Here is a 20594-nt window from a genome sequence, read left to right on the forward strand (position 1 = left end):
ACTACTGACTTCTGTGTCTGTAAATGTTAAAAAACCTGTGATTTCAAAAATTTATTTCAAAAAAAAATCTATACTTTTCATACATATTTTAAAATATCTTTTTTAAAGAGATAAGAAAGAGAGAAAGCTTTCGATTTCGTTGACTTTGCAGTTGAAATATTGATTCTCATAATGATAGGCAAAGTTAAAAAAACAAAATATTAAAGTATCACAGCATTTCCGTCTTTCTACATACGGTTGTCACTGTCAAAAGTTGCACGCGCAGATCGCAGTCAACTTTCGATTCAAATTCAAACAGAGAACGAGCCTAGTTTCAATTACAATTTGATACTTGTCGCTCCGCTACGCCTCACATTGTTTACAAAACTTTTGTTATTATTTGTTTGTGTTTTCTTCTTCAAATAGGTGAGTTTAACTTATCAAAATATATTTATTCGATATATAACCTGCCCGCAATCAGGTGATTTAGTACAAAACGACTAAATTAAAAAGTTTCTTAAAGATCGTATATTTAGTAGGTTTTTTGGCGTTTTAAACTCGCAATCACTTTAAATTGTCAATACACAACCCACATGGTATTAAGACCTTGAAGTATGTACTTGATTAATTTTTGTTCAAAGTTTTTATAAAGAAGAAAAAGTTAGAAAATTATGAATTTAGATTATAAATAGTAACTTTTTCTTACAAAAAACTTAACTCTTCATAAAATAATATAATATAAAAGTTTATTTATAATCTTGTAATACATAGATTACAGATTTGATTTTTTGTATTAAAAACACTGCAAAATACTACTAAACTTGTTCTGCTAACATATATAGTTATTAGATCAGGTTTTTTTTTATTTATGTATTTTATTAACTTTCTTTGGCCTATTACATATTATAAACTGCAATAGTTTATTTAAAAGTAATAAGAACTTAAACTGGTACCGGTTCCAAAGTTTATACACAACTTTGAGACCACTATAAAATATGGTCCATTAGTTTAGCCTAGGTAAAAGGGTTGAAAAAATTAAAATATTGGAGAACATCATCTCTGTTTTTTAACTTTACAAATTACTATTAAGAATAGGTAGGTAGGTATAGAAAACTATAAATTTCATTGTTATAATTACTAAAAAAGTATATTTTGTTATTAAAAATATTAATTTATGTTTTATGGAAGAAACAATGCAAATTATGTTAAAGTTTAGTTCTTTCGTTCTAGCTCTAGCTATACAGGTAATTTTTTTTGTCATTAAACCATTGATATTAAAAAGGTCTGGTAAAATACCTACATCAAGCGTTCAACAATTCAATTTTATTATGCAGTCTAATATCTTGCTTCAAACTACAGTTACACAGTTAATTCAAGTTTAACCCTTATTTATATCCAATTTCATTTCATACAAATTATTAAACAACACTATAATGATTTAAACAAAGATATTAGATATCACAGTTTATAAAACTAAAATTAGACCAATATTTGTTCAAATACATTTCTTGGCTCATGTATGAAAAGTATTGCATGAGAAATGATAGTGAGATAAAAAACGCGTCTCTATCCAGTTGAATCCAAAAGGAAAAATTGATGTGCTGTGATTGCTATGCTCTGTACATCTTCAGTAAAATTATTTAACTAAAAATTGTATGATTAACAAATCTGTTGCAATATGTCTGTTTTTTAAATTTTTAGGTATCACTTGATATATTTTTTAATTGTGTTTATCTATGTATGTATATTTCATTAGATGTGGGTCAAATTTTGTATAATTTTAGATAATACACTAATCAGTTATATACGTCAATGTTTTATTAAATATCACTAGTTCAATAAAGATTAAATGCAGGGAAAATTTAACTTAGCCAAAAAAAAAACACTCAGCTCTGTAATTAAAAACCATAAATCATAGTATATATTTTTTGTAGGATGTTGTATGCTTTATTAGTGTTTTTATAGTAAAAAGTGAGTTTAATAGAAATAACAAATTCGAATATATTAATATTATAAAACATTTTAGGTTATTGCTTAATGATGCAATAAGTCGAATGTAAATAAATGCTGCTTTTGCGTGTCAGCAAAACGTAATAACGTTTTATCATTATTGAATAATATCTAACGATTGATATGTTATTGGCCTATTTTCTGCGGCCTACAAGTCAATAGGTCTGCGCACAAAGATACGAGCTTTTGCCTGGATAAGAGTGCTTTCCATAAATAACTACTATTTATCTTAATAAGGTTATAAACACAAATATTTGTTATTGATCAGTTTTGGTTATTGTGATTTATTCAATTAGAAGTAAACAACACATTTTGTTGTTTTAACTTAATTTTGAACTTCCAACAGAAAGCCAGATACCACTACCACTGTTAATATGGAAAATTTAGAACGATCGCGCCATATGGCTTAGGCTAGTTTTGAAGAACTCAGAAATCTCTAACTATAAAATATTTTCTAATGCCCGCTGCAGAAACTATTCTTATACTTAGTTCTTAACTTAATCGAAATAGGATGAATTTACTATCAAAAAATATTACTTTCAAATTTTTAACAATGCCAACCTTAAAGATGGTAATTATTTAGTAATATTTTATTTAAAGTAAAAGTTTTATAAAGACGTACCACATTAAGGTGTTACTAGGATTCGAATACAAAACGTGTAACATAATCTTAAACTGAACGTTACACTCAAGGTATTGGCGGGAACTTTGACTTTTTGACCCTTATGTCAAAATCAAATTTTTGACGTGTCGATATCATCATATGTCCGTCTCAACCATAAAACTTTTCAATTGCCAGTAATAGAATTACTAACTTAACTTTGTGTTTGTCGAAACGCATAAATGTCATTCTTAACATATTAAAAAAAATGTGTATTATAGTAAACGGAGTCTGTAAATAAAGTCCTAATCAATCTAGTATCTTAGACTTGTTATTCAAATTGAATCTAGACTTAGACAGGTTTGTCGTGTTGCAACTAAACCACAAACCACATATACTAGAAACTAATTACATATATCCGAATTTTGCTTTATACGACTTTAGAACTTCGCATTGAAGATATAAATGTAAAAAAATTTACCTTACCTTACCTAAATTACCTATTTAAATATGAAACTATGAGTATCGAACGTTTTATACGAAGCCTAAACGTCTTTGTTTAAAGCCAAATTGATAAAAAAAATAGATTAAAACAATTAAATTTTCTATATCTTTGAAAACCTCCATACTATTAGAATTTTTATGATAACGATGTTCTGGGGACTCATATCGTCGCTTTAATTTTTATACAGATCTAAAATCGATTTAAAATTAAATAAGTATTTATAATTAATAAAGCGAATAAATGTTCAATTTTATTTACTATACGACGTTAGCTAAGACGTATGTCGGATTTTCTAGCGGTCGTTGCCCCATTATGCAATTGCATGACAGACTAATGATTAATTCCAACAAATCGAGTACTTGTCTCGGCTAACTGCACTTGCAAACGTCCCTATTGTTGAGAAAATACCAGATTCAAGGCCATATAACGTATTGAGTATTACTTATAGTAAAAAGGCGGTCGTCGCCGCAAAACTATAAATTTTCTTCTGATTTGTGCAGCGTACGTGTGATATAATATTGTTTCTGATGAGGAGTCATCAGTTATCATATCATCGGTTTATATAGTATCAAGTCTAATTTAAAACACAAATATTTTTAATGATATAAAAGTTGGCTCATGCGACCATAACAGCAATACTCTATTCTTGATATCCGAGGTAGAAATGCGCATCTACTGCACCCGAAGTAGCAGAGCTTATGTGGTACTCGATCCACAGCACAATCTCTGCTATTCAGAGATTGGGAGAGCAAACGCAGTAAAACCATCTCGAGTAGTTCATACGTGGCCGCGTTAGAGGTTCTTGAGTGACTTTTGCATTATCTGTGGCGGATTAAGAAATTTTCAAGGTATAAGCTGTAAAGTTTCTGCCGCCCTAGCCTCTGCTAATGTCCTAGATTATTTATTAGAATCAAACATGCCATGCTTGCTTATAGAAATCAAAAAGATTTATTACAATTTCATTGCAAGAAAAAAATGGCGCAAATGGCGGCAAATTTGGGAACCGAATTTTTTTTCTTCAGCCTACTCTGCCTGCTGGTAAATCCGCCACTGCATTCTACCGAGATCTCAGCGGCTAATTACCATAAGTGAGTTTTCTACCAGGTTTTCTTTCATGCGCAACTGACCAAGTTTTGTAGGAAAAATCTAATACGTTATTGAAACATTAACTGCAACTCCCATAGTAAGTCCAACTCCCGTACGCGAAAAATGTATTGCTGACTTGGACATTTCCATCTTGTTTCATTTACATCAAAGTATGTTGAGTTTGTGTAAATTATTCCAGGACATATTTACAAATAGTCAATACATAATTATACAATATATATATATATGTAAGCAGTCGTAATATATTGTATTTCACTTAATTACTGTACTAGTTTTTTATCTGTATATTTATCTATGGCTACGTTGTAAAAATTCCTTAATGTTTATTTGATAGTTGTCGTTTCATTTACTTTAATAGCTTTACAATTAAATTGCATAATTATTCACTAAATAATTTGTTAACTGTAACTGTATACATTTATTTTTAGTTTCCAATTACAATTATTTCAAGAAAGCATGTTTTGGCTATTATACAGATAAAAGTAACTGCCTTTTATCGTCTTGTTTATGATACGACACTGTGGAAATATACTATCATAATGTCAATTGATAACTGACCCCCTGCAAAGCTGATTATGACGACATAAATTAACAGATTGCGTTTCGTTAAAAATATTTGCTCGGTTTCATCAGATGAACTTGCCCCCTTAGCTATGATTGCTAAAATTATACTTTGCATTGTAAACAATAATGTGGCAAAACAAATTGTTACGTCATTTAATCATTTATTACAATTGATGAACAAACAACATTTGTATAGCCCCATAGAATGCAATAGACGAGATATAAATTAATGCTAAGATACATTATATAGAAAAAATCAATGATCTTTCTATAATTTATGGCAACAGCTTTTCCTCTATTCTCTGCTGCTATTTATTTGGACGCTCCCTTATACTGTAAACGCTGATAAATTTGACATCCTATTCAATACGAAGAAAACTAAATATTGACAATGTTTCCATTGTCTTTATCGTTAAAGGTTGAAATCCCTTGTAAGTTCGATTTCTTTAAATGCTCGAAGAGTTGTGATTTCCTCAAAAACCACATCGGGTTACACTGCCGCATTCTTGTTGTTACAACTAGTTGGAACATAGTGCTAAGTGCGACAAATATACGTCAAAGTTTTTTTCTTTTTTAGTTTTATAAGCGAAAACTGTTTAAATAGGTTTCATATCGTTTAAACGTTTTGCGTGACCGCGTTCGTTACGGTTGGTTTAATTAGAAATCAATCATTCGCGAGGTATATTATTGTTAAATCATTATCACATAAAGTTATAGGTATTACCTTAGGGTTACCTGCTGAATGTTAATAATGATTATTACAACATTGTAATGTAGCTTAAAAATAATTACAAAAGATAAGTGACAGACATGACGCAAAAGTTATTAATTTCCACTTGTTTAATTACGGAATCAAATTCGCTCAAAGTACTTTTCGGTGAATATTGACTTTATTAGTCTCTTGTTCCATGGGCTAAATATTTTTAGTAAATTAGTCTAAATCAGTGTTTCTTAACATTTTGATAAAGCTAAGGTTTCATACCTTAGCTTTACTACAATTCGTATTCCTATTCAACATAGATAACTTTAAATTAAAAAATTATCCTTAAAATAATGAAACATAAATAATACCTATCATATTTTTCCTTTAAGGAAGAATTTATTAGTAAATTGCTAACGATACACAATAAGTAAAACATATAATGACAAACTTAACTTAATTCTCATGCGAAATCATTTTAATAAATTTTCGAATAACTAAAAATTGCCCCCTGTGGGTTACCTACCGTACCAATTCTTGGAAGGCTCAAAGCCCTCTGGCATTGAGAGTGTCCATGGGCGTCGGTACAATTTAACATTAGTTGAGCCTCCTGGCCGTTTGCCCCCTGTTCTATAAAAAAACACTGGTTTTGATAATCTTAACCCATTTGTCTCTAGGCCCAGTCAGTGGCCGTTTCTAGTTTCAGTTTTGGTCAAGCCAGCACAAAACAAATATTTACCAGTCAAAAACGCAGTTCTCATGTTTATCAGTCAGAAACATGTAGGAATATCACTTGCGTATTCTATTAAATAGTCTAATGACGTCATGTTTCTATATAACAAACAAAAGATATACAAATTGGAATTTATTTATTACGTCGTTTTTATTAATCCAAGATTGTTAAAGGAAAGTCCTGCTGCTTATTATTGTGATTTAAACATGTATGTATGTATGTGTGCTGGACTCCGTTTCCGCAATTAGACTCTCAATAGGTCCGTTGTGCGTGAAGTCCTGGCTAACTAAGCCAGCCTAACTCCTTCCAAAAGCACAGAAGCTTCCTGGGCACTTTATGCTTCACGAATCGACCTCACTGTTCCGAGGATTTCTGTATGTTGCTTAGCTTGCTAGCCTGTGATTTAAATATTATGTCGACCTCAGCTGGGTGACGTCTTGCCAGTAAAATCGCGTACTAATGTCATTGTTCTTTTTGAAAAGCAAATGTCATAAAATGTTTATGTTATCTATGATAGGAGCAAAACAAAGCCTCTAATGACCGACGTACTTTCGTAAAAAATCTTTAATAGTTTTACGCAGGTTTTAGATATCATAATTATGTATATTCGCGTGTCTTGCGCATCCTGAATTTTATTGCATGAGAGACGGATGTATTTGGTTGCGCACTAGCTGAATTCCCAAGAAGTGCATTGTTTATAATTAGTTATAAGAAGGTTTAGGTTTTATGTTTTCTTGTTTTGTTTGTTTCTACAGTCAAAATCTGTAATAACGACATCGAACAAATATTTTAAAAAACATGGTAACACTAAATAAACATAGCGTAAACGCGTTGAATGGCCTCATTTTGAGGTCAATACGCATAATTCTTTTATAACATATTGACATTGACGTCACTAATGTTTTGCTTTTATGTTATTGACATTTTGACGTAAATATAATCTCAGATGGGGGTGGATTCTGGTTAGTATAACATCTGCCATAGACGGAGAATGTTATTTGGGCTTGAAGGCCGCATTAATTGACAATCAGTGAACGTACGTTGCGAATCAGACGTTGTGCCAATTAAGCAATAGTTAGTTCAATAGATTAATATTAGAAGTTTTCAATACAGGTAATTTTACATAGAAATAAAAAATTGTTTACATAATATATAGAAGGGAATTTATGTAATATTAACCTATACTCATTTGTTTTTTTAATTAAAAAAAAATTGTTGCGGTGTTGTAAGAAATAGACCGTTACATATTTTCTTTCTTGATCGATTTTTCTGTATTTAGTTCGTTTTTAAAAGTTTAAAATCTGTTGTGATCGAACTTGTCAGAACTTAAAATACATAAAAACGCATTACATATCATATATTTATTACAGATTAAACATGGACGGTCCCTCGAGACCAAATCCATGTAGTTTGCAAAGTAGGATGTCGCCCTCTGTTGGCGCGAAAATTGACAGATTAACCATAGATGACAGACCGGAGATGTGTCAAAGTGACTGCCAGTGTGATTCGCAAGGGGAAGTGAAGATCAAAAGCAAGCGCTTCGGCCGAGGTGCCGTTGAATCAGGTAATTTTTTTTTATATTTAGATTTCGATGGGTACTGCCATAGTAAGTCCCTGTTCTTAAAAATATACTTTTATTTACAACAAACTCCCAAGGGAAATTAGAGAATTATCACTAAATAAATTCAAAGCCCTCGTTAATAGTAAATTAATTAATAAAGCTTTTTATAAATGTGACGAATACCTAAATGATCCTAATCCTTTGGATTGATTTTCTCCAATTCAAACAATTTGTATTAAAAACTTGGCGATTGAAAAGAGTTGCGGAAAGTGTCTTGCCAGTTCTTCTTGTCCGCTCTACGCCCTTGACTCGGGAACTGGTAGTAAATTAGATGAATAAAGATATTATGTTTGTTTGTTAATTTCTTAAACTAAGTCTGGTAGGCTTGGCATCTCTTGCCGGGCCCGGGCGACAACTAGTCCGGATACATCCTCAATCCTCATGATATTTAGGGTGAATCGGAGCCCGATGGCAGAAACCATACCAACACTGTTTGTCAAAGTTAGGATTATGTAATCTTCGCCTTTTTTTAAAAGTTTAATCTTACAAACTATTTTTAGCCTTCATTTATTTATTACAGACATGGCTAAACTCACAATAAAATCGACTGATCTAAATTGACTATAGTTTAAAAATTTACGTTAGGATTTTGCCATGCTGACTTTATTAAATATTAGACAATGAACATTAGGGTTACGCTTAAATTTAATATCTAATACACAAATATACATTATTCTTAACCTAATAATAATAATAAATAGACAATTAAACAAAGTTTAAAAAGATTGCTGTGTAGTGTAAGTAGATTTAACCTTAAATGCTGGCAGCATTTAAAACACATATTTTATAACTTCAAAAAACCCGAAACCGACGCTTTTTTCTCAATGATTCATACAAAAAGTGTAATATTTATATTTTGATAATAATATTTGGGTATCGCGAATTATTTACCTGATGATTTTTTTTTAAAATTGTTTTTTGGAAATTATATTTAAGTACGAATTACATACTAATAAAATGATGAAAAATGAATAATATTTTTCGATCTTACCGACAGAATAATAAAAAAATATGAACTATTTATTTAAAGAAGAAAATCATGAGTTTGATAAAACACGAATAAAATGAGAATTTCTAGAAATGATTCCTCATGCTAGATCGACTTTTCGCCCCCGAAACCCCCCATATACTAAATTTCATGAAAATCGTTGGAGCCGATTTCGAGAATTATTTTAGATAATTTACAAAGCCTGTTTTTGCCATTTATATCGTCGCGCGTAGTTTATATGAGAAGTAGTTTAAGCAAAAATAGAGAATATATAATACCCCTATTACTTATTTACATAAGAATAAATAATTAAGTGTTTTTATGCATGCGAAATGTTATTACTTATACATATTTATCAGTACTTAAATAGACTTATTACCATAACAGATGGCATTGAATTTGACATTAATTAAAAAGACAATTTAACTTCAACCAACTCTATTACGAGGGTAGATAAGAAAGTTTCATAATCGGACTTCGAGGCAGTCTTTGAAATTCCATATTACCTTAATGTCCGTCGTTCCAGATTTGTGGAACCTGCTATCTACTGAAGTATTTCCGAACCAATACGGCAATCAATAAGAATTATTTTGATTTGTGTAACAATTTTTAAAAATTCGCGATTCCTCTCGCATTGAGTGTCCATGGGCGGCTCACTTAACATAAGGTGATCCTTCTGCCTGCCCCTGGTCCATAAAAAAATGATCATTTGTTCATCACCTAAAAACTCACTGAAATGTTTGAATATGTGACGACACATCGTTACTGTAGGCATATTTTCATATTTGTTTTTTTTAAATTTAGCACTTATAGCATGTTAATAAGACCGTAAGTTGATCAGCAAGTTATTTTTTTTAATACAGGTTTGACGCATGAGTGCGGAGTATTCGGTGCGATTGGGACGGGAGAATGGCCCACACAAGTGGATGTGGGACAGGTCATATGCTTGGGACTGGTGGCGTTACAGCACAGGTATATATGTTACTTAGATATATAAATATATGATTAGGAATCTTCAAGATAAATTATTACACGTATTAACAGTATCTATGTCATTGTTTTGGAAGAAATTGCTAGAAAAAGTGTTAATGAAAAACAGTAAGTAAATTTTCATAACATAATGAAAGTGAAATTCGAATTACCCCCGACCATATCTCTGTGCAATTGTCCCTCAATCTTCTCTTTGGAAATGGTCATATACTCCACAGATATCGATGGCTAGGTTAACGGGTCAAAACGAATATATATAGCCTTAACCTCTAAATCATAAAATAACGGATATATGATAATTGATAGCCAATATTTATATTAGTGATAAAAACTGCTTAAATGCGGTTATTCTTCTTAATTGGACCATAGCCTTGGTTTGAGACAAGGTGAAAACGGCTCTTTGATGATAATTCTTATCTAAAACGTGATTACTTTGAAATAACTATCAGTTGATGATTGGGTGACATAAAGAAATTGAGTTACATAATATTATTCTCGCAAAAACTGTATATAATTTAAAAATGCTTGTTTGGTATTGATAATTAGACTCTTGACTCCACTTGGTAGTTAACTACATAAAATAATTTTCAAATAATAACTAGTAAACGTCTATTATAAGATACCTAGATGAAAAATAAGAAGACTAAAATTTCTATAGTCTGTGTGGTGTTGCCCTTTATATTGGACGAATATATCTCAAAATGGCGGAAAAACATTCGCAATGAATGAGGTTTTCGGAGTACGCTAAAAAAACGTTTTGAAAAGCAAAACGGCCATTATAAATTTTTGTTAAAGACTCTTAAAAAAATTAAGAATTGCACAGGTTAATAACTAAAGGCTTCTAAATATGTGCACTGATAACTATTAAAAAGGAGGCCACTCGCGATTTTGGTAATAATTAACCATTTTTAATTACATACAAACAACAGTAAGTAAGTAAAAAATATATATATTTTGGACCCTAATGGGTAAAGAACTATCTACACAATAAACGACGTTTTTGCGATTAATCGTAATCTAATCTGTGGCTTAGACAAGATTATTTTGGTCCGGCTTGACCTAATAACTCCATATGAATTTGTATGAAATTGGTCACGTGAAAAATTCGTTAACAGATAGTGGGGTCACGACTGTCAAAAGTGATTCTGTCTAAAGTCTCCGTCCATTTGGCACAATGTTCTATTATTTATAGTTCTATGACCTAGCATAAGTCAATTTTGACTTTATAAATCATTACTGTTTTTTCTGATAGTCTAATCACAAACAGTGGATATTAACAATGAAAATATCCTTAACCTAGAAATAATAAAAAAATTAAGAATTAACCTAAAACACGTATTTCATAATATTTTTATTAGTCTCAGTCGGAATTCATTGTTACATATTACGCTTATTAAAATGTTAGCCGAATTCTTATTATGAGAATAAAATATTTGAACAAGTGTATTAACAATTATTTATCTGTAAATATATTAAGAAAACGAATGTCCTTGACATTAATACGTTTAATAATTCTAGCAACTAAAAAAAGTATCAGCTAAAACAATGTGTAATAAGGTATTAATTAATATAGTCTTACTAAATTTTGGACTTACGAACAAGCATTATAATTACTCTAAAAACATTACGAGAATATTTTCTATCAAGAAGCTTATCTGATGTTAAGGGATACCGCCGCCCATGGACACTCAATGCCACAGGGCTCGCGAGTGCGTTGCAGGCCTTTTAAGAACTCAAACACTCGTCTTGAAGGACCTTACGTCAGCTGGTCGCACAAGAGTAGTGCGCGATAAAAAGTGCCTTAAAAAACGTAGAAATTTCTAAACCTACTTCGTAATGAAACGAAATTTTTTTTCAATTTGAAAAATTCAATTTAAAAAGAGTATTAGTATATATTTTTTTCTAGAGTCAAACATGAACAACAATATAATAATATGTAGTGATGTGTCTAAAGTTATTTTAAAATAGTTTTTGAATAAGCGTTTGTAAACTATTGCAGAGGTCAAGAATCAGCTGGCATTGTGACGTCAGAGGGCAAAAGTGCGCGGACGTTCAATTCCCACAAGGGTATGGGGCTTATCAACAATATATTTAACGATGAAGCCATGAAGAAACTTAAAGGGAATCTCGGAATTGGACACACTAGGTTTGTTAACGTTTAATATATTTAATTTTGTCGTAACGAATCGTTATAAAAGCATGTCTGCTCGTAATTTACAATACGATACAACGTTTGCCTTTTTACTTATTTACCTACATTATATTTTTTCTAATTGAATCATTTTAGTTAAATTACTCAGTTGTCACTGCGTAAATACAATTTGACACCCGGCGAAAGAGTTTTGAAATGATAGGCACAGAAGTAGGACCTATGGAGACCGTTCAAGTATCATGTAAGCAGATTTACTACCCCCCGGCCCTTTCTCTTGTCAAGTTAGCAAAGCTCTCAAAAATAACAGTTCATAAACTTGTATGTGAATGTGTAGTTGTTGAAAGCAGTTCTGCTGGTAACGTACTCACGAGCCCTCCATGAGAGTCAATGGGTGGTATCACTTAACATCAACCCCAAGTTCTATAAAAAAAACTACGCAAAAGTCTTTAAAATCTCTTAAATTTAATATTTTGAAATGTGAAATTCAACTAGACACCTGAAAACCGTTCATTTCTGCGTACTTATCATTTCTGACAGCTGTCAAGAGAAGATTTGTTAATATAACTGTCTTGAATTATTTATCTCTTGAATTATTAATGTACACTGGACATTACACTTTTAATTTTTATTGAACATTGAATAAAGAATTTTTGAAATTGAATTGAATATAATTGTCTAAATTTCTGTCAGGTATTCAACCTCCGCGGCCTCGGAGGAAGTCAATTGTCAACCGTTCGTCGTTCATACAGCTCACGGAGCTTTGGCCGTCGCTCACAATGGAGAGCTTGTTAATTGCAGCAGCCTTCGGAAGATGGTATTTAGATTCCTTCAATCGCATTTAATCGTCCGATGTGCAAGGATACCCTGCAACTTTCGTTGCGATAATTCATATTGAAGTTGCAGAGTAACCTGGCTGTGGATAAAATAATCATTGTCTAAGTATATTAAAATATTTGAAAAAAAGAAACACCTTAATGACAATGACTAAATGATTCGTATATATAATTTCTGTGCATGTGTTCGTAATTCAGTTCCTGTATGGACAGATTTTGATGAAATTCTGTTTCATTATCATTTGTAAATACAATAGGCAAGTAGGTGATTAGCCTCATGTTCTTGACACACGATATTTTCCTTCGCCGTTCGAGCGAATGTTAAATGCGCACACAGTAAGAAGTCAACAAGTCCATTGTTATCCGGGAATCAAACAATACGACATCAGGGATTGGAGTCGCACGCAGAAGCCATTTGACCAACACTGCCTGAGAATGAGAGAATGAGTAATGAGATTTTTGTTTGTGTGTAAGACGTGTGTGTGCGTGTGTGTACAGGATAACGTATGTCAGATATTTCTTCTAGTTACTCGCCGTTACATACAAATAATATTACTTTGAATATTTTAAAAAGTCAAGGAAAATAATTTGGAGGAAACCAGGTCCCAAAATACATATTTATTTTCTCAATAGGTTTTAGGCCGTGGCGTGGGATTGTCAACTCATTCAGACTCGGAACTCATCACACAAGCCCTCTGCCTCAACCCACCCGAAGGCGAAACTAATGGCCCTGACTGGCCTGCGAGAATCAATCATCTGATGAGGTAAAATAAAAAAATAAAAACTAAGTACATTATCGTCAAAGAACGATTGACACCATTACCAAATGTGTGTGTTACAATGTAACACACAGAAGATAATCATTCACTATACATACTTATTACTGTCTATAATACACAACAGAAATATCAAGAGATATATACATTTTATATATATATATGTGATTCCGTTAATAGTCGTTTAATTTTCTTAACCTAATTCATAAAAACTGTTTTGCAGTTTTCTTATTTATAGAATATTCGTCTCTTTCTGTCAAATTGAGTTTTTCATGTGACGAAAAGAGACTGCTAATCACTTTGATTTCAGATTGGCACCTCTAAGTTACTCTTTGGTAATAATGTTGAAGGACAAGATATATGCTGTCCGCGATCCATATGGCAACAGACCACTTTGTCTCGGCAAAATCCTACCGCTTGGCTCATCGTGTAAGTGTTGCCATGCAATGATATGATTGCTCATTTGAAAGGGAATATTGACAAATAAAACATATTGTTTAAATTAAAAATAGTCGTAAAAATAGCATGTGTTCGATATAGTGGGAAATTATTGCAGGAATTTGATTAAATCCGCCATTCGGACGTGAAGAATATGATAAACTATAATAATGATAACCTTTTCAGATGTCTACAAAGAATCATCAGCGCAGCATGCCGAGGGTAATGCATGAATCATTATCATTTCATTATTATATATTATTATCATTCAGACAGCACGCTCTGGTTATATATTTAAATAGGAATATAAATTCGTTCATTATTGTTTTAAAGTTGCCATTTCACAAAATAAAAGAAACACCACAATAACATGTGTGTACTTATGTACACGCGTTAGAAGTAATACTTCTTTGGCGTAAAAAGAGAAAATCTTTTTAATAATTTTACGCTTCGTCTTATATGTCTATAAAATGAACACTAAAAAAATCTAAAATGTTGACTAAAGCTAAAAAGTATCCGTTTTTTGTGACGGTGCGCGCGCGCATCGTAAAAATTTACTCTTATCATTTTTCCCTAACGCGCCAAAAGAAGTGTACCTTCAATAACATATTCGCATCTGTTTATAATAATTTTTTAATTATTCAATCAGACAACATTCATTAATTATTGTTTATTACAATATTGTCCTAAATATTTTATTAGTAGGATATGTTAGGACAGTATATGCCAACATGGGGCCCACAGAAGGGCAGATCGATATTTAAAATTTTCGCTAATAATGTTTTCATCTTACTGTGTTAACAATTTCCTCTTAAATTCTTCGTGAAACCTATCAATTAACAATAAAAATTTTGCATGTGATATGGGGGGGGGGGGGGGCAAAATATTGTAGAAAGACTGCACAAAAAAGGTTATATATTTAATCATTAAAATTAAAAGCACATTACATATTTTCCTCTTCCGGCAGCATGATGCTCAACCGTATCATAAATAAAACATCTCGTAATGCATGTAATTTAACTATTGGTTGGCTAATTATACTTGGATAACTACGTGACTAGTTATACAAATCTATACTAACAATGAATTTACATTAATATTCATGAAAATATAATGTTCATATATTTTTAGTCCATTCTTCTTATATTATTGTTTTTCTTCCACATTTACCATATAATAATATAAAGTTATATATTTTTTCTTTACAGTTTTATTAAATGGTTGTGCAAAGAACGGAATAGATGATAAAGCCGAGGGCTGGGTCGTATCTTCGGAGTCCTGTGGCTTTCTATCTATTGGTAATATTATTACTACTACTATTACGTCTGCATTTGTAAATTAAGTATCATTTTGAAGTGAAACTTCTTTAGGCGCATGTGGGTAAAATTTTTACGGAACGTCACGAATATGTGCAGCATGTCGAAGAAAAGGGAGAGAGCGATTGAGACCGACTGAGAGAGAGTGAGAAAGGGAGATCGAGAAAAAAATACACGCTATTGGTTGATGTATTCGTTTAGTTGTGACTTTTAACAAAGTACTAATTAATTTACAAAGAAGTTTCACTTCTCACATGTGTACTTTGTACGCACGCACTTTTTTAATACTGACCAGTACTCTTTGAGAATTCATATTCGATATAAGGTTTCTTTGGCTACTAAAAGTACAACTTTATATATACGATTATAATCTAGATCCTTCATTCCAGACTTAATGTATCATCATCAATCAATGAAAAAAATCTAATTTCCTTTTTGGAAAGTATCTTAAATCATTGTATTCTTATGATAAAATTTGTCCAATTATTTATGTAAAATGTAATTATGAACTGTATTTTTAAATTACTTTTTTCTTTAGGTGCGCGATACGTGCGCGAAGTGTTGCCAGGTGAAATAATCGAGATGTCCCGACACGGGATTCGGACTATGGATGTTGTGGAACGACCAGAGAGCAAGCAGCAGGCTTTTTGTATTTTCGAATACGTTTATTTCGCTCGGGCGGATAGTATTTTTGAAGGTAAACTATTTATTATTTGGATGTGATAACCAGTTTTAAAATTTTCCATAAAGAAGTACATATTTTAAAAGTTATTTTTCTGTGGTGTTATATGTGGACGTGATACCCGTAAAGGATTTGTCAACACAATATAATTGAAGTAATTTCTCTTATACAGAACCCCTTTCTCTGATATGTCAAAGAAAAAGATTACCGTTATTGCTGATGATGCTATTAAACGCAAATTTATTTAGTACTGCATTTAATTTCCAAATATAATTTAAATTATTTCGTGTGCCAGGTATTTGTTTCTTTTTGTCAAGCGTGTTGACAAAACTAATTTTTAGTTGGTTTTTGTAACCGATATATGACAGATAAAGAATTAAGCAGTTCTAACTATAAAGCACTATTTCACCTCTTTCACTCACATTGTGTTATCTCTTTGATAAAAAGTGACAGATGTACTTAAAGCGTACTCCCTTTTAATGGCAAAGATTCCTTCAATCTTTCGAATGTCTTCTTTTATGTTTTATTAGGAACATACCATGCTATATTTACCTTAGTTCTAAATAAACAGATGGGTAGATTATATAACCTCCATTTCTAAATGAATTGATTTAATGTTTTGAAGATTACAAAATAATATATAAAATATCAAGCATATGGGCGTCCATCAATAAGTCACAAAGCGGACTGGCGTACGCAATTTTCACCTACCGAGTTAAAGCTTCGATAAAGTTTGAATAAAAAATTAATTTGAAATAATTTTTATACAGTAAATATTAGGTGGAATTAATGAAAATATTATATGCTACATACAAATTAACAATCCAGGTCAAATGGTGTACTCGGCGCGATTACAGTGCGGGCGTATGCTCGCTAGGGAGTCACCCATCGACGCTGACATCGTGTCCTCTGTACCAGAGTCTGGCACTGCCGCTGCACATGGATATGCTAGACAGGTATTTTATAAAAAGTCTTATTTACTGAATAAAAATTCAATTTACATAATAACATTTTCTTAACGTGGTGTTGTGTAAAACTAAATTTTACGCGTTCAACTACAGAATGATTTGATTTGGGCTTTGCCTGTACAGATACCGGCAAACTTCCTGAGAATTAAAGATAGTGGGGGAAAGTTTGCTCATCGTAATGCGGGACACAAACGTCAACTGATTTACCGATTACGCGATCGACACGTCACTCTTCCGCCCCCCCACCCCTCTCCCTACCTAAATATCGCTTCTGCGCAGGCAAGGACATTTGTTGAAGATGTTTGCCGGTATCTGTAATTGTTCAAATGGTAAATACGTTCCTAAATATAGAAGCTGTTGATAAGTCAAAAGGAATGTTCATACATTTGTTTTATATGCTCATTGTAATTTTATGTGTCGGTATTACTTTGAATTTAAGTCAGTCCTGCAGAGGAAAATACTTTTCATTCTTTATCAAGTAAATGTTTTTTTTAATGCATTAATTACATTTGCAATTTTATTAATTGTTTTTGATTTTTTTTAAATTATTTATAACATTGTTTGCCTTTTTATTTATTGTTATAATGGCATATATTTTATACCCTGGTTTACCGCGTTGACTGGAACTTCACATTGGCTTATACATTACAGTCGGGTATACCGTTTATGGAAGTCCTCTGCAAGAACCGATACGTGGGCAGAACCTTCATCCAGCCCTCCACTCGCCTAAGACAACTGGGTGTTGCGAAGAAGTTTGGTGCTCTTTCGGAGAATGTCCGCGGAAAGAGAATCGTGCTCATAGACGATTCTATTGTCAGAGGAAACACAATTGGACCAATTATTAAACTTCTGCGGGATGCGGGTGCAGCTGAGGTGTGTATAACTATATATTTGAGCTTATCTTTCTTCTCTTTTCATCTCTATCTGTCAAATTGTGTTTGTGCTGTGGATGAAAAGAGATAGAGTACGTTAAAACAGTTGAATTAGATTGATTTCCCTCAATTTACTTTGTTACAAATATGTAATCGCTAATAAAGTTCGTGATCATATGCAGTCTTGCAGATTTATTGTTTTTATTGTTTATGGTTTTGCATAAGTTTGTGTATTCATGACACCGATAAATCTTTTTACATTTCGCTGCTCGATATTAAAGACGTCATTTTCAGTATCTTAGTTCATACTGAAAATGACGTCTTTAATATCGGATATATTCTGGGAAGACAATAATTTGCAAAAAAACTTCTAAATACTCATGCAATGATTATAACCTATAAACCAAATACTTGTACAATTTTCTTGGGAAGGGATTCTTTGCGAAGATCAATGTGCCTTGTGCCTTGTTGAATTATATAAAAAATACAGACTAATTACTTTTACAGCAAATAAACTTTGCCTTAAGATAAACGGTTCTTCTATAATATAAACAATTTTTATTTTTATTATAGGTTCACATAAGGATAGCGTCTCCCCCACTGAAGTTCCCATGTTACATGGGAATCAATATTCCTACAAGGGAAGAACTCATCGCTAACAAGATGGACACATTTAAGTTGGCTGAGCACGTCGGTAAGTGATTTTAGCCACACGAACGTACATTGTACGCCCAGTTTACGTATACGTATACGTTTATTCGTAAATAATTATGCTGAGTGGGAGAGTTGTAGATTGGAGTAATTCAGGAGGAAAAAAAGAAAAAATAAATAACTTATAACAACGAAATCTATATCGTACTTGTGATTTCTTTTAAGGTATTCGCAAGCGTAGCGGTAAAAATAAATAAAAACCCTTACTAAGGTCATATTATATAGAGGTTACAATATATTTTTACTTTAAAAATAAATTAAGGCCTCATAATGTTATATACAATATGCTTAAAACATTAATTAAATTGTAATTAAATGTGGTTTATTTTCTCTAATACTAGTTTTTGAAATTTGAATATAAAAAAAAATTAAAATTTTTAGACGTGACTCATTGTCCGGTTACGCTCAATGTACGTACGCGCCGCATTATTTTTTTTTTTGCACTTAACGACTTAAATATGCCAGTATGTCATCAATGTTTTGTAATGATGTTGTCACGTTAACTATCGTCCGTAAACCGACTTTACAAACAACCATAATGGTTTCTTTACTCGGAAAAAGATTAAAAATATACCTTTAAAAATATATTTAAATAAACAATATCTTTTCAGGCGCGGACAGTCTCGAATATCTAAGCGTAGAGGGTCTAGTCAGTGCCATACATTACAATATGAAGGCGACACCCAGCGACGGCGTTGGGGGACATTGCACTGCATGTCTCACTGGAGATTATCCGGGCGGTTTGCCGGAGGACGTCGACTGGTGATGGATTATATTAGGGTGGTCCATCTGGGAACCCCAAAATATATTGACTCTTTGAGCGGTTTATTTTTTTATGTAGTGTTAAGGCGTCTCTAGATTTTAATACGTAGCCTCAATACGTGTTCGTACGTATACGGATACTATTTTTTATAAATAAGCATTCTGATCCACTAGATACCAAGTATAATTCCGGTTGAAGCGTAGAAATATTTACAATCAAAGTGTATCCAAATTACGAAGTTAATCTGAAATTTGTGGAGCTCACCAACAAAACCATAGAATAGCCAACATAATATTATTTAAATCATAATGAAATATGGGCTTCCAATTTTTTTGTAATATTATAGAGGTTATTAATCTGTGGTTGAGAAATATTTGTCTATGGCTGAGTTATTAGTGATAAGCTAAGATTTGCTATTTTGTGTTTTATTCAAAGAAAGGGCTATAACTGTAACATGACATGTATATATATCTTTTTCTATACATATAATTGAAATAATATGTACGCGCCCTATAAAACGATGAAATTTTACTAAATCATATCTTAGTTTCTTTCTTCAGAGCCTTACTTGTTTAGTACATATATTAGAGTATTTTGAGGTCGTGCTGGCTTCGACCCTAAGCGCAAAGTAATAAGGTTGACAATTGGTCAATTTTGTTTTACGCAATTTATGATAGAATTATATTTTTAGATCGACTATCATTTCTTGCAATAAAGTGCCTTTCGAATAAAGTTAAGTGATCTGAATTTTGATAACTAACGGACTGTTAATACATTCCAGTTTATCATTCAAATGTAAAAACATTGTATTTTTATAAAATATTAGGATATTTTGATAGATGTTTATGATTATATTAAGAAGTTATTTTATTACTAATTACAAGTACAAATGTTAAATGAGTTTTATTTTGTTCCATAATTGACCTCGCACTTACGATCATTTTATCATTGATCACTTAGAGATGTTTTTTTTATACTATTTATCCTTATGAATATCATATTTAAAAAAAAATGTACAACTGCAATCTTCAGTAAATATGAGGATAGGTTAAACTTTTATAACATGGAATCTCTGAGCGTTCATAGGGTAAACATCGACTTGCCATACCTTTTTAAAGTGATTAACGGAATTGTGGATTGCCCAGAAATTTTAGAACGTGTATCCATAGACGTTGCTCGCGTCGGGAGTCGTTTATATATATATATTTTTTAATAATTTATTTCATAACCATGGATACAGAGTCCTTCAGTCGGAATCATAAAGATTAGGAGTCGTTTATACCAT

At 31.9% G+C, this 20594-nt stretch overlaps 1 protein-coding gene across 3 annotated transcripts; it reads left to right on the forward strand.

Annotated features, from left to right (window-relative positions):
• Positions 1–249: 249 nt before the first annotated feature.
• On the forward strand, positions 250–20200 carry LOC111000677 (amidophosphoribosyltransferase). Of its 3 annotated transcripts, none has more exons than XM_022270222.2 (14): positions 250–405; positions 7570–7763; positions 9672–9780; positions 11798–11944; positions 12641–12764; positions 13417–13547; positions 13870–13988; positions 14184–14219; positions 15206–15295; positions 15852–16010; positions 16824–16951; positions 17615–17836; positions 18409–18529; positions 19158–20200. In XM_022270222.2, exons 2-14 carry the CDS (start codon positions 7577–7579, stop codon positions 19310–19312), a joined length of 1728 nt encoding a protein of 575 aa, XP_022125914.2. In that variant the 5' UTR covers positions 250–405; positions 7570–7576; the 3' UTR covers positions 19313–20200. The 3 variants fall into 3 exon arrangements, with proteins under 3 accessions (XP_022125914.2, XP_022125916.2, XP_022125915.2); XM_022270223.2 differs by lacking the exon at positions 250–405 and adding an exon at positions 7157–7312; XM_022270224.2 differs by lacking the exon at positions 14184–14219.
• Positions 20201–20594: the final 394 nt, after the last annotated feature.

This window comes from Pieris rapae, chromosome 2, assembly GCF_905147795.1.
Source record: "Pieris rapae chromosome 2, ilPieRapa1.1, whole genome shotgun sequence".
Lineage (NCBI taxonomy): Eukaryota > Metazoa > Arthropoda > Insecta > Lepidoptera > Pieridae > Pieris > Pieris rapae.

Bases quoted from the DNA above. Each gene is read 5' to 3' on its own strand.
- LOC111000677 (XM_022270222.2), top strand. From the start codon at position 7,577: ATGGACGGTCCCTCGAGACCAAATCCATGTAGTTTGCAAAGTAGGATG. The intron at 14,220-15,205 runs GTAATGCATGAA...TTTTCTTTACAG, and splicing joins ATCAGCGCAGCATGCCGAGG to TTTTATTAAATGGTTGTGCA. The intron at 15,296-15,851 runs GTAATATTATTA...TTTTTTCTTTAG, and splicing joins CTGTGGCTTTCTATCTATTG to GTGCGCGATACGTGCGCGAA.